Source organism: Serinus canaria, chromosome 1A (assembly GCF_022539315.1).
Source record: "Serinus canaria isolate serCan28SL12 chromosome 1A, serCan2020, whole genome shotgun sequence".
Classification (NCBI taxonomy): Eukaryota; Metazoa; Chordata; class Aves; order Passeriformes; family Fringillidae; genus Serinus; species Serinus canaria.
The window spans coordinates 6,466,257-6,480,387 of record NC_066314.1 but is presented as its reverse complement, the minus strand read 5'-3'; the positions used below and the strand labels follow the sequence as shown (position 1 = coordinate 6,480,387).

Below are 14,131 nucleotides of genomic sequence, written 5' to 3'. Positions count from 1 at the left end.
CAGGTTCTGGAATTTGCTCCTTGATACTCAGACCAGCAAAAAGAAAATCTTGGATAATTGTCACTGCAGCAAGAATTACAAAGGCTTCCACCTATAAAAAACGAGTTACTGGTCAGGTCGAGTCTTGCATCATGCACGGTTTAAATTTCCAGTCTTCCTCGTAATGGCATCTCTGGCAAAACTTGGCTCATCTTTTTTCCACTCACTAGTGTTTTCAACAGATGCCTTTTGCAAAGCTATAATGGGTTTTTTTCTTTAATTCCCCCCTTGTGAATGGCTTAAAGCACCCAGTCCCTCACGCTCCTTTTCCTGGAAAAGAAGCCTGAGAGTTGTGGGTTCACCACAAAACCTCAAAGCAGTAACCAAGTTTTTGACTTTGCTTTGAGAAAAAAACCCAAAAACTGTTAGATTTTTCATGGCAGTTCTAAAAATAAAGTATCAAAAACCAGTTGTGCAAAAAATACTGATTTAATTCTTTTTTTTTCCCCTGCTGTTTTGTTCTGTTCATTTTCTCTGTGATCATGGGCAAGACTGTATCTATATAGGTTATTTTAGTTTTAAAAAACCCTAAGTAGATCAAATGGGTGCAGTACAGTTGAGTTGTTCTGCATGGGAGTGCATGCAGAAAGGTCAGTTGTAGTTGAAACTGGCGCTGGATGTGTGTCAGTTCCCCTCCGGCAGAAGAAGGTCCCTGTCGGTCGATGCTGTTGGGTTTTTTCACTCGTTGTGATAATGGCTTCATCAGCCAGGTGTAAAACCAACGCTTGTCCTTGCCTAGACGTGCCCGGAATGGCAGAAGGTCTATCTCCAAGGGAAGCGGTCTGAAGGAGGCTGCTTATCTCTGGACTTTCGGAGGAAGATTTCCTGTCGCGGCCGCTGGAGGCAGCTACGAGGAAAACCCCTCGGGTGAGCCGATTTGAAAACCTGTCTCCCAGTGCTTCCTGATGGCTGGAATTTGCATCCCAAAACGCTTCCTGGTGCGCCGCTGAGAGGGTGATAACTTGGGAAGTCCTCTGTGAGCATAACCTTTGTTGAAGTTTTATGACTTGTTTTGCTAAACCAGAGATTGTAGATCGCAGTGAGCTGTAGGAGGGTATATTGTAATGGACTGGCAAGTCCTAAATCCTTCACCATTAAGCAAGACGCTTAGAGATTCTTCTTAAATGAAAGGGGTTTTGAGATGCTGGTGTCAAAAAGCTGTGAGAAAGCAACAGTGAAAAGCTGGTTTTAGTAGCCACGTCCAGTCACTTATACAAACATAATGTACTTTGTTCACATACGCTGGAATCTCTGCATGCACCAGCTCCCGTTCCTGCTTGTAGAACTCCATCCAAGTTATGAAAAGAGTGGAGAAAAAAAAATCTTTCTTTGAAAAGAAAGCATTTGTGTTTCACTGATGTTTCATTGGAAATCAGGTGAACAGTTGGGAAGAGCCACCTGAGTTCATGTCTGCATTCTGACCATAAGATGTGATTGCAACCCCTGTGACTGGTGCTTGAGAAGCAGAAAGGTGATAAAATACCCTCTTGTTCAGCCCTTTGGTAGGTGTTTTTCCCAGCTGGGTGCTCATGAGGGACAATGGGATCCCTTTTGGGAGCTGTGGACATCAATATGAGCAACATGTCTGTGAGGGAGACTTTTCCTTTCTGCCTCACTGGCTGCTGAGGTTGGCTGGCACTGCAAGAGCCAACCACAACTGGGGTTCTTACGCTCTCTGCTCAGAGCACCGGTGGATCCAGCTGACTCTGGCATTTCCAAAGGGATATGTCAGTAAGGAGTGGGTGGGCACCCCCAGCTGCAGAGAAGCCTGGCAGTAGCTCCTCCTCAGGATAAGGGCTGGCCAAAGTTCGGAATTCAGCAGAGGCCAGGAACTAAAGCAAAGCCCAAGGCAGAGAAGTCATCGAGACCCTTGACCCTTTCCATGTCCTTTGTCATTATGCCCCTTGTTTTGTTCTCTGATTAATCCATATCTCCCTTTCCCTCCTTCTCCTGTCTACCATCCATAGAAGCCCCTCTTGACTCTCCTGGTGATGAGAAATGAACCTGCACGCTGGTGGTGGATTTTGTTGTTATTGTCTCATCAACATCTGTTTTCCCTGGCATCCCAGTTAAAAAAGCTAATTTTGCTGAGTTGGAGCAGCTGCCACTTCTCACCACAGTAAATTAAGCTTTCAGAAGACCTCATCTTTGGAATTACAGTTCTGATCATAATGTGGATTTTAATAGTCAATTGAGATGCTTATTAAATTATAAGACTGTGCATTAGGAATGTTCCTGTGCTGCTGGAGGAATCTCAATCGTTTAGTTTTTATTAGTTTTGTGATTTAATGAACAGAAAACATTAAAACAAAAAGCCAAATGCAAACCATCTGTATAAAAATGTTCTATAAAATTCAGGAAACTGACAGACATAGTTGTAAAAGTACTTTGCAAAGACACAGCCTCTCTTAAATGCCATCCATTTTAATACAATGATTAATGCCACTATCAATTTCCTTAACAAAGAACATTTCTCCCTTGTTTCTTTTCCTGGGTTCATGAGATTCAGCCTGTATTTCAGTGATGCTTATCAACGGATTTGAAAATTATTCACTCTGGACTGTTTAGATGCAAAGGATTTTTTTTTTTTTAGGTGTCCACACATTTCTAATTCTAGGGGGTGTGGCTACACCACAAGCAGCCTCCGTGTCACCGTGAGGTGCCGGCAGTGCCAGATCGATCTTCTGTTATGTTAAAGTTCGATCCACCAGCAGGAGGGTACAAATACAGGGCAATGACCTCAGCCACCCGCTGCTCCTGCCAAGGTGGGTGGGGTGTCCTGAATTCTTTGGTGTGTGATTGATAGAATACAACAGGGCAGTCTAGTGACACGAGAGTCCCTGGTATCGAGATTGCCAGAGGCTGTATGTAAAAAGGAAAACTGGTATTTAATGCACAGAGATATTGGGTTTTTTTGAGGCTCTTCTTGTTTAAAAATGCATATATTAGGAAAAGGTTCTTCCTCCAGAGGATGAAGGGCACTGGGACAGGCTCCCCAGGGAAGTGGTCACAGCACCAAGGCTGATAGAGTTCAAGAAGCCTTTAGACAACATTCTCAGGCACAGGGTAGGATTCTTGGGCTTGTCTTGTGTGGGACTTCAGGAGCAGGACTGATGGTTCTTGTGGGTCCTTTCCAACTCAGGATGTTCTACGATTCTATATATATTTATGTAAGTGTGTATTATGTATATACAAAAGCATCTTAGTTCTCCTAAATCAGTACAGCCAAATCCCTGCTTTTTGTTCATTTTTTACAGGTATGAAGGACACCTTTGCAAAAGAGGCTGTCAAACATGTACCTGTGGAAGAAATATCCACATTGCAAACAGGTCCATGCCACAACAGGCATGTGCAGTATTATTCTACTTCATCTCTTTGATAGGGCTTTTACCTAAACTTTGAAACACAGGAGATTTATTAAGGTTCCTGTTTCAGTTTGGATTGTGAAAACAATTGCAGTATAGATCTAAATCATATATAGGCCTGCAGTTATAATTAGGAGTTCAGTAATAAAGCTATTACTCTAGTTGCTTTTTTTTTCTGTTCCCTCTCACTAGTTTGATTTGAGGGACTTTTAACTTTCTGTTTTCTTATGACTAAGAGGTTTCCTATGGCTCAGGAGTCAAAGGTCTGATTTTATTTGCAATGAAGGGTGCTGTCACCACTGCTGCTGTTGTACCTTCACAGTGCCTGTATTCTTGCCTCTGTGACTACACCTAATTGTTTAGGGAGGGTTTTTTTCTTGGGTTCCCAACCTTGCTTGTCCCAGGTTCTGTGAACAGCCTGTTCTGTTATGCCACTGAAGGGAGTGACTCCACCAAGCATACTGTAAGAGCCATAAACACAATACACCACAGATCAGAGCAGTTTGTAAACCTGCTGTAGTTTATTTAAATCAATGGGAGTTTTGCCACTGAGTTTTAAAGGGAACCAGCTTCTAGGATACAGGTTATGTACAGAAACCCTTCCTACCCATGCCTTGGCTTCTGTTCATCTGCAGCACTAACAGGAAGCTTAGTGTATTGACAGCTGAGTTTTTGATCTACCAACATGTCAGCCCAGATTCCAGCAAAACCTGTTGCAGAATGGGAGTTAAGCTTCCTGCAGCAGCAGCTGTAAGCAGAATTTTAATGCACACCCTGTCATCGTGGGCCTGCCTGGAGCTACAGGAGACCTGAGATGGTCTTTGGCAAAAGGGCCTGGAGTGCTCATGAGCGAGGGTTTTATGGAGAACCTGGCAGGCGTGAGATCTCTTTTCATACTGGGGCCGCAAGAATCTCTCCAAACGTTTTTATGGAGGGATGAGGCGAACTCTGACGGTCTCCTTAGAGACAGGAGATAAGGCATCGATCCATGCCGGCCTCAGGAGTGCATTGTGCCAAGCGCTGCTCTCCACACGGGCTGATGAAATTCAGTGCTGGCAGAGAACGGGAAAAAGAGGGGAAGCGGGAGGACGAACGTAAAGAAATCCGCACGGAAAATTCCAAGCTCTCCGCACGGCCGGCCTGGCCTCCCTCAGGCCCTTTCTCCCAGGCGCGCTGCCGGCCCGCGGCTGCTCCGGCGCTCTGAGGGCGCTGGGTCCCTCACGGCCTCCCCCCGCCCCACACACCCATCGCACCGCGCCGCCCGGTGGGATCTGGGCTCTGAGAGCTCCCGGCTCCGCCCTGGCTTCCCTCAGGCCCTTCCCACCGCCGTCCCGTGTCTCCCGGCTAACCCGGGGCTCTGAGCATGCGGCGGCCCCAGCTCCGCCCCGGCCGGGACATCGCTGAGGCCGACCGGGCGTCATGGAGCGGCTCGGGGAGCGCTCGGCGGCGCGGCTGGACACCATCCTGCGGCACCTCTCCCCGCGGCTGGCAGCGGCCCCGGCTCCTGTATCCTTCTGCTGTGGGATCGGGAAGGGGCGGCAGCAGCCTTGGCCCCCCGTGGGTCTGGGCTCCGCTTTCCCCAGTCCTGCGCGCTTTGCCCCTCGCTCCTCTGTCCTTGTGGGCCCGTGGTTTGTGCGACAGGGACACCGGCCTGGGAGGGACACACGGGCCGAGTGTTGCCCTGTGTCCTGGTGCTGGAGGACAGCGCTGCCGTGGCAGCTCTGACTGGAATTTCGGAGTCAGTACCTGGCCCACGCCAAAGCCTCTCCCTGAGCTTCAGCCCCGCAGGCTGTGGGGAGCTGGGATGTGCATCTTGGCAGTACCCCCCCAGTGCCGAGCCAGAGGCTTCCCTCCAGCGAATTCTCCTCCTGGAGATTCAAGGAATTCCGCATGACTTAGAAGTTGCGTGGCAAGTCAGAGATTTATCTGAAAGGTACAGAATCGACTGGTAGAGCAGCAGCAAAATCATCAAGGTTTGGTTTGTGAGTGGGAACCGAGGTGGAAGTGTTGGAGACTGCCAACATAAGGCAGAGGAAACCGGGGTAGAAATAAGTTTTTGCATTGATATGTCCCATGGTTCCAAAAGTTTAGTGGAGACTGCTTGCTGAGAATATTTTTAAAGCTGCTGTCATAAATGTTGCTTTAAAAAAACTTCTTCACAGAATACTGACAAGTTACCTCTGAATTATAATACATAAAAGAGGATGTGATCAAATAAGATGTAGAAGTCCTCAAATCGATTAAAAATATGAAGGCAGATGGATAGTTGTTGACTCACACTGGCATAACACAAGTAAGAACACAAAATTAGGAATAAATTATAGGAAAAACACCCTGGTTGTAACATACAGGAAGTAAGGAGAGGTGCTGCACAACCTGTTTGTGTTTAAATCTGGGTCATGATGCAAATAGCTTTGGACCAAAACCGACTAAGCCTGGCTGGAGCAAGAAAGGTGTGTGGGTAAAGTAAATTACAGACTAATAAGAATGATTTATTTGATACCTCAAATGGTACATCAGTTCACTGGTTTTGTTTTAATATCTGTGCCTCGTGGTTTCGATTGTCCAGGTAGTCCAGACTTGTCTCTGAATGTTGTAAAGTGTCAAGAGGAAAACCAGTGAGAGGAAGAGGCACCACAGAGCCTGGGAGGAAGGTGCTGAAATTTAGTCCAGCACTGGGTGGACTTGTCTGCTGTCCGCGCGTTGGGGAGGTGGAGGTGCTGAGGAGGGCCCCATGCTGGGGTTCAGCCTGTGCCTGTCTCTCCATCCGCTGTCTGTGGACATTAAGGAGCCTGAATGATCAGGAGTCCCATATTCACTGAAATTAAGCCTGAAATGTGTGTGGAGCACTGTTGCCCTCAGTTGGGGGATTCCTTGCTCTGGGACCTGCTATGGCAGCAGGTCCCCCTTGTTCTTCTCTCTGTCTTCCATCCAGTTCCCAGCACCTTTTCCTCCCTCTGGCTCATCATTTTTGCCACACATTTTTGCATGTGTTGTTCTTCTCCCACTGTATGTGACTCTTGACAAGATAATTTTTAAGCTTCCTGGTGTGGGGACACAACTGCTGTGATGAAAACCATTTTTCATTCCCAAAGCATTCATGGTTTTATGAGCAGTAGAGGAAAGTCAGTGGTTTTCATAAAACCCTGAAGCAAACATGCATGTGCAGACTGAAGGATCAGCATGAAAATGCTCATTTATATTATGGATGACATTTCAATACCATACATAAACCTCTTGTGTAGCTTCTTTAGCAAGTGGGGTTTAATTGCTCTATTGATGAGAATGTGTCTCTGCATAAGAGAAAACAAATAGTTTTTTAGAACCTGTTGAAATGACTTGGAGGACAAGCCTAAAGCTCTTTTCTCTTCTTCCTGTCCCTGTCATTTGGAAGGGACCTGATCTGTGCAGTAACTGGAGAGATGGTGAGGATTTGCAACACTGTGTGAGAGCATGAAACCTCTGGTTTACTCCTGTTGCTTTATTGTTTTAGATTCTTTTCATTTATAGAATATTTTTATTATAATTTATTAATATGGAAGCAAAATGAAGAAGAATGTGAATCAAGTGTCCAGCACAGCACCTGCCTCTAAGATGAACAGCACTGTAGGATTGAGGACTCATACGTGTAGATAATGTTCTAATCTATTTTGCTTGATTGTATATTCCTTAATTCTCACCCCAGATAAGCATTTCTACTTCAGCTCAAGTCAGTGTTGCTCCTCATTCAGGGAGGTTTAGGTAAGCTCCATCATCCTTGGTGGAGATGAGAGCAAAACAACCTTCAGAGCTCAGCTCCTTCTTCCCCCAAGTGCACGTGTTGGTCACTAGGCATGGTTAACGTGTCCCTTGTGTCCCAGCTACACCCTGGACAACGATGTGCTGAGCACAGAGCAGAGGCAGTTCTATGAGGACAATGGGTACCTGCTCATCAGGAACCTCGTGTCTGATGAGGACATCGAGCGCTTCAGGTACCCGGCCTGATGGGCTGGGGGGAGCTCTGGGGAGCTGGAGATTTTTGGGTTCTTCCAACATGGATGTTCCCTCTGGTTTGCAGGAAGGAGTTCACCAGGATCTGCAGAAGAGAGGTGAAGCCACCAGGAGTTATGATTATGAAGGATGAGTCCCGGAGATCCCAGTTCGGTCAGTCTGAAAGCGTGGTTAATAAAGTGCAGGACTTCCAGGAAGATGAAGAGCTGTTCAGATACTGCACTCTGCCTGAGGTAAAACAAACAAAGGGTGCTGATGGTGGAATAGCCTCTATGGAAGTATCTGACTCTGCAGGTCACTCCTATAAACAGACAAGTGAGGAAGGAAGATAAGTCAGCCTTTAAAAGTGTTCTATGTGAACAGGGGATGGATGAAGGTTGGGGCAGAAGACTTAAAGCAGTGCTGCTCTGCCCCTGGTGTGGAGCCAGTCAGGAATGTGACTTGGACAAACCATGCCAGGCTAGAGGGGCAGATCAGCCACATGTTCTAAATGTGTTTTATCCCGGCAAACATCTGTCCCTGGGCAGGTCCAGCCTTGCAGCAATATTCATGTGGCGGATACAGCTCTGTGGGAGTACCCTCCCTGTCTTTTCCACCCGTCTCAGCAGCCTGCAGCACCGTCTTCCCTCTTGGCCTCCTCCCACCACACCCATTTGTGTCCCAAGCCAGATCCTCCCTCCCTCATGTCCTGCATCCCTCCATCCTCCCTGGCCTCTTCCTCCTGTACCCCTGTCCTCAGCCAAACATCCAGCTCCCAGTGCTTCCTCAGCAATATTTCTTCTTGTTTTTCATGTTTCTGATTTTTTTTCTCTAATGTTTTTGTTTTTGTAGGTCCTCAAATATGTTGAGTGCTTCACAGGGCCAAACATCATGGCAATGCATACCATGCTGATAAATAAACTTCCAGATTCTGGTAAGGAAAACTTGGATTAGAGGAAAATGGGTGAATTATTGTGTGCATGCCAGAATTGAACTTAGTATTTTAGAAAAGCTGTAAAAAAAATTAAACCCAAATAACATTGCAAATTTACAAAGCCATTTTGGTGATAGTTTGTTTGCTTTTTACCTTGGTTTAATGAGACAAAATGAGAAAACACAGGGGAATTTTTGAGGCTGCACAAAGTCTAAATAGTATGGCAAATGAGGCAAGTAGAAATATCCTAACTGTATCTCTTTAAGGAGCAAAATCAATGGCCAAATAAGTATATAAATTATATATAAAAGGCTTTTCTGCTGTGGATGATGTTTCCATTTCCATAGGGGGAAAAAAATAACAAGCAAAACTTCAAGAATATTTATTTATGTTTAGACTTCATGGAAGAGAGCCTCCAGGGCAGAGACTTTCTGTGGAGGCTGCAGTCCATAAATTGAGGTTTTTTTCCCCTGTCTTTTAAAGAAAAAGCTAAATAAACATGAGCAGGGTGCAGCACAGACAGGGTTGATTCTGCTTGCACCGCAGCAGTGCATTCCGTGCCTGCAGAGAGCACAGCTGTTGGAAGGTCTTCATGCTCAGGAGGTTTGTGCAACACTGCTGGTTAAAGTGCTCAAAACTGGAGAGCAGCCAAAATGAGTGATGAAAAATGTGTGTTCGTGGTAAAGGCCAGGAAAAAGAGACTTCTGAGGGGTCACAGAGCTAAGCAGCCTCCTGGCTTTCACTGTGTGACCCAAGAGCCATCACCATTGTCCATGGGCTGGGATGGCAGCTCACCTGCTTGGCTTCCATGGCTGGGCTGGAACAGCACTGAGTACACCAAGTGTCTCCAGCAGGAAGCAGCAGCTCCTTAGGATGTGCCACAGTGGTTTAACAAAAGGAGAAGGCTGTGTCACGTTTGGTGAGGCTGGAGGTTTCTGTCTGTGTTGCAGACCAGCAGACCTTCCTGCACCCCATGCACCAGGACCTGCACTATTTCCCCTTCCGGCCTGCGTCCCGCATCGTGTGCGCCTGGACCGCCATGGAGAGGGCTCACCAGGACAACGGCTGCCTGCTCGTGCAGCCAGGGACACACAAGACAGCCCTGAAGCCTCATGGTTATCCAGAGTGGGAGGTAGAGAGTCATGGAGGGCTTGGGAAGGGCATGCAGGAAGGGGACGTGTTTTGGCTGGGAAGGACTCACTGTAGGGGGAGTGTGTGCAGGTCAAAGCCGAGGTTTTCAGTGATTTTTTTTTTTTCTGTTTATGCAAATACTGACATTGATTTGGGAGAGAGTTTCTTGCATGACCTCACTCCATGTGACAAGGGTGGATTTGCCTCTGTTCCCACCTTCACCTGGAAAATGTCCAGCACGTTGTGGCATGACAGTATAAACACATGCCAACATTTTCCACTGCCCTTGCCAAGTGTGAGGGCTCTGTCTCCTCCTGTCAACTTGTTCCTGCCTGGTAGCATGTGTACTGTCCCAAAGAGGAGAAGTCTGACAGTAAACAGCTGGATGGAATAAAATACCAGTCGGTATCTTCCTCTTAAGAGTGTGTCTTTCCTGGCCTGGCCTGTCATTGGTGATGGTTATACCAGGAGCAGAAGGCTGGACTCCAGCAGTGGCATCAGGCCACCCTTCTGGGGTTTCCCAGGGCTCTTCTCTGTTCTCTCCAGCTGACAATTTCTTTGTCCAAATCTAGCTGCAGAAAATACAGAAAGTATAATTTTTCTATATGTCAGACTTGAAGTAGAAGGACTTGTAGGTAATAGTCAGATTTTTAGCTTAGCATATGGAATACTCTCTCCAGGGGAAAGCAGATCCATAGCTGTCCATACTGTGCTCTGAGAATCAGCACTTCCTCTAATTCTAGCTGAGTGATTTCAGTTCAGCCTTTTTCTTTCCTAGGGTAAAACCAACAAACTTTTCCATGGGCTGCTTGATGAGGATGAGAAGATTCCCAAGGTTCACCTTGTCATGGAGAAGGGAGACACAGTGTTCTTCCATCCCCTGCTCATTCATGGCTCTGGGATAAACAGGACATCAGGTTTTCGAAAGGTAGGAAAACATCTCTTGATACAGTTTTTTATATTCTTGATTAAAAAAATTATCCAACTATCCCTCTGTTTTTATCCCTCACCTCCTTTGAATCCTTTCTCAGTTAATGAATATGTGGATGAATGTTTTAAAATAAGAGTTTTTATCTTCCTAATATACTTCAGCACTCTCTTGTTTATTTATTATTTTATTTTTAAACAACTGTCTTCTGTAAGAAGAGCATGCTGTGCAGCTGCTTGAGAAAAACAGAACAGGGGTAGAAATTAGATGTTGAATCTTCATTTAAATTAAAGCCTGTCTGGCTGTACTTGCTTTTCTGAAAGTTCCCTTTCAGCTGTCCCAGATATCAGGACTTTACTTAATCTTCTTTTGTCTTCTTCCCCATCTCTGGATAACAGAAATCTCCATCATTCAATAAATAATATTCATTTATATGATTGTGCAACCCATTTTTCTATAAAGGATTTGTTGACATGCATGATTCTTTAACTGAAACATGCAAAAGTGCCCTCCTTTGGAGGACTTCTGTTTCAGTGCATCCCGGCACTGCAGCATGGGCTACTCTGTTTTTATTTTGGTTTGCCTGTTGAGTGGCCTGTTCTTTCAGCCCCTGTGGCAGTTTGTTGGTGGATTCAAAATAAGTGGGTTGTGACCCTTGGGGTGCAGGAACTAAGAGCCCTTACAGAACACACAGGTCTGCCCCAGGTCTGGCTCTCCCTATTTTCACTCCAGCTGCTGATATTCTGAGATCAAGCAGTACAGCTCATGCAGAGGGAGTGAAGGGGAGAAGGGAAGGAGGAAGAGCAAGAGAAGGAAGTCAGCAGCAAGAGTATTTCTCCAAGGGGACACTCTCCAGAGCGCTTGGAAAGGAGGAATGGTTTTGCTGGCATGATCTGTAAGGAAGGAGTGATGTGTCCGCAATCTGGAATGCATGAGTTTTTTTCCAACAGTTTTTTGTAGTCAGTGTGACAGTGAGTGACACCCACTTTCCTCACACAGAGCATCAGCTGCCACTTTGCCAGCTCAGAATGTCACTACATTGATGTCAAGAACACAATTCAGGAGCACCTGGAGAAGGAGCTGCAGGAAATGGTTTCCAAGAAATACAATGCAACTTCTGTGGAGCTCAAGGTGAGACTTGGCTCGGTGCCCTTTGTTACAAACCAGGTCAGTTCCCTTTCCCAAGTCTCTCGTGTGGCACATTGGTGCTCTTTGCTATGCCTAGTTTGGCAGATCAGGCTGTACCAGGCAGAAGTGCTTGGCCAGATAAAAGACCTGATCAGAGGATGACTGGCAGGCTTTTTCGGGCCTTCTTCCTCATAATGCCTTGTTCACTGGCAGCCTCTTCACGTTCCATGATCTCCAGAAATTCCTTCAGAAGCTCTGCTTATAAATAATAAAATGTTGTCATTTGCCCCGAATTCAAAACCATAAGTTGGAATAAATTCAGTGCTTGTCCAGTTTTTATGTCCACAATTCTTACAGTTCCTCCTGCAATGGTGGGTGATTTTCTTTTTAAAACAAGTAGCCACATCTGATCACAATAACAAATGGATTTTTTATGCTTAAATATAATCCCACAGCAGTTGTTTATACTCGAGGCTATAGCAGGTTTGTCAGCAGTGATATATATCTGCCTCAAAAACAAAAAAAAAGGGACTAATGGACTCTTGCTGAATAACTGAAACCATTGAGTAAAATAGAAAGCAAATGTAAATTCTTCAGGGATCCAGCCACTGAAAGAAAAATAAACCTTGTTACTGGGGTGAAAATGTTGTGAATATCTTAATCCACAGCAGTTCCCAAGCGTGTGCAAAGCCAGTATCAAGGCAGTAAAGTCTAGATGTAAAAGCAGCAATTTTCTTTTAAAACGTACATGTTTTACAATATCTGGGGCTTTCTGGAGGGGGGGGACTTTATTTTTCACTGTCACTTCAGCCCCCAGCCCGGTATTAATTAGCATTGACTCCATGATTCTCATGAGGCTGATCAATCACTTTATTATACTCTACTTCCTGAGAAACCCATCACCCTTACAGACAGTCATGATACAGGTGGACCCAATTGGTCCTTCAATCCAAGCACCATCACCATTGCCCAATCAAGAAACCACCCTCTGGTAAACAAATCTCCATAACACATTCCACATGTTCACAACAACAGGTGGAGCTAGTGAAGATAAGAATTGTTTATCATTCTTTTCTCTGATCTTCTAACAGCCTTTCCCAGGACGATGCCTGGGAAAGTTGTGCCTGTTGCTCTCTTTGGCCAGAGGGCTGCTGCCACATTTCACCCTTGGTGTTTTTGTGTTGTTCTGTGTGTTTCCTCCCAGTGTGCCTGTGTGTGGTGGGGTGCCCAGTTGTGTTTTGCAAGCTGATCTTTCATGTCTGTAAAGCCAGAGCTTGCTTGGCTTTCAGCTCCTGGGGTTATTTACGTGCTTGGTGAAATCCAAAGGGATGTGTAGTGAGGTTCTCTCCTTCTCCTCAGTGGAAATGAGGTTGTTCTTGCAAACCCTAGAGAAGTCTCTGTGTTTTTGTGTAGCTTTAAGGATTTTTTCTTTAAGCCAGAGTTGGAGTTTTCTCCCAGAGGAGTGCCCAGGTCTTATTTCACCTTCAGAAGATGATAAGAACTAAGTAATTCTCTACTTCCATCTCTGTAAACTGGAATTCTGGTCACTTTTTTCTGGCCCTCAAGGTGCTTTTTCTTTATCTCATTTTTGTTTTGAAGGATATTTGGAACTTCCGAGCACGGCTTGTGCAAGGGGAAAGAATCAACCTGTAGAAGACCCTGTGAAGAGCAGGATGGAAAACATGGGCCTGAGAATGAGCTTCTCTGTGGAGAGAGCACAGACCCTGCCTGGGCAGGCAGGATTCCCTTTGTTGACCTCTGTAATGGTAACTTAGCCAAATGCTGCACTGCAAAATTGTTCTATCCTAATTCAGAATAATTGCACTGAGCTTGGGCAGCTGATGTATGTCAAAGGAAACCTAACCTAGAAAAACAGATTTGCTGCAGGTGTCTTAGACAATCGAAGAATCAAATTCTTAAAAGAGCACTTTGATTTTCTTGGTGTTTTCATTCTTGTTTCTTAAAAGTTTTTAACATGACTCATTTTTAGAATGATGCTATACCAATATAGGATTTTATGCAAGAATTTCCAATATTTCCAACTTCCTTTCCTGTGGAAAAAAAAAAAAAAAAAAAAAGTTTCAGACAATCCCTCAGTGGCATGGGGAGTTACTAGTGTAGCTGATGAAGATATGGGTGTTGGTACCAGCAGAATCAATGGTGTAAGGAAGTGGCTAAAGAGAAAGCAGCAGCCACTCACAGAGAAAACTGGGATTTATGGACAGGAATGTGATTGCTGGCAGAGCTCCTCAAGCATGGCTTGGTGTGGCATCATACCTGACCAGGAAGCTCTGGCACAGGTGAAATATGAGTCTGACAGTGTTGGGAGCTACTGGGCCAACAAAGCAGCCTCCCACTGGCCTTGCACAACTGATCCAAGGCTGTGTGAAGTGAGGGAATCCTTTGAGGCTGGCAGGTCTGGGAAAAGGAGCATTTTGCTGCTGCCAGGTTGAGGAAGTGTTTGGATGCTCCCCGGGATGCAGTGGTGGCAGGGTGGAGTGATGCACACTGAAATGATCCTCTTGCCTTTGACAGTGTTTTTCCCTTGCTTTCTGAAAGATTCTTTCGCTTTCAGAATCTATTTTTTGAAATAAAGAATAAACTAGAGTGAAACTGCACTTGAGGGCTGTGTTGTGT

General features: G+C 45.5%; 1 protein-coding gene across 1 annotated transcript; it reads left to right on the top strand.

Moving 5' to 3' along the window:
• Window positions 1–4,769: 4,769 nt before the first annotated feature.
• Window positions 4,770–14,112, top strand: PHYH (phytanoyl-CoA 2-hydroxylase). Its single transcript, XM_009086888.4, has 9 exons — window positions 4,770–4,910; window positions 7,090–7,145; window positions 7,265–7,375; window positions 7,462–7,627; window positions 8,226–8,307; window positions 9,258–9,439; window positions 10,217–10,366; window positions 11,366–11,497; window positions 13,094–14,112. The coding sequence occupies exons 1-9, from the start codon at window positions 4,824–4,826 to the stop codon at window positions 13,145–13,147; spliced, it is 1,020 nt and encodes a 339-aa protein (XP_009085136.2). The 5' UTR covers window positions 4,770–4,823; the 3' UTR covers window positions 13,148–14,112.
• Window positions 14,113–14,131: the final 19 nt, after the last annotated feature.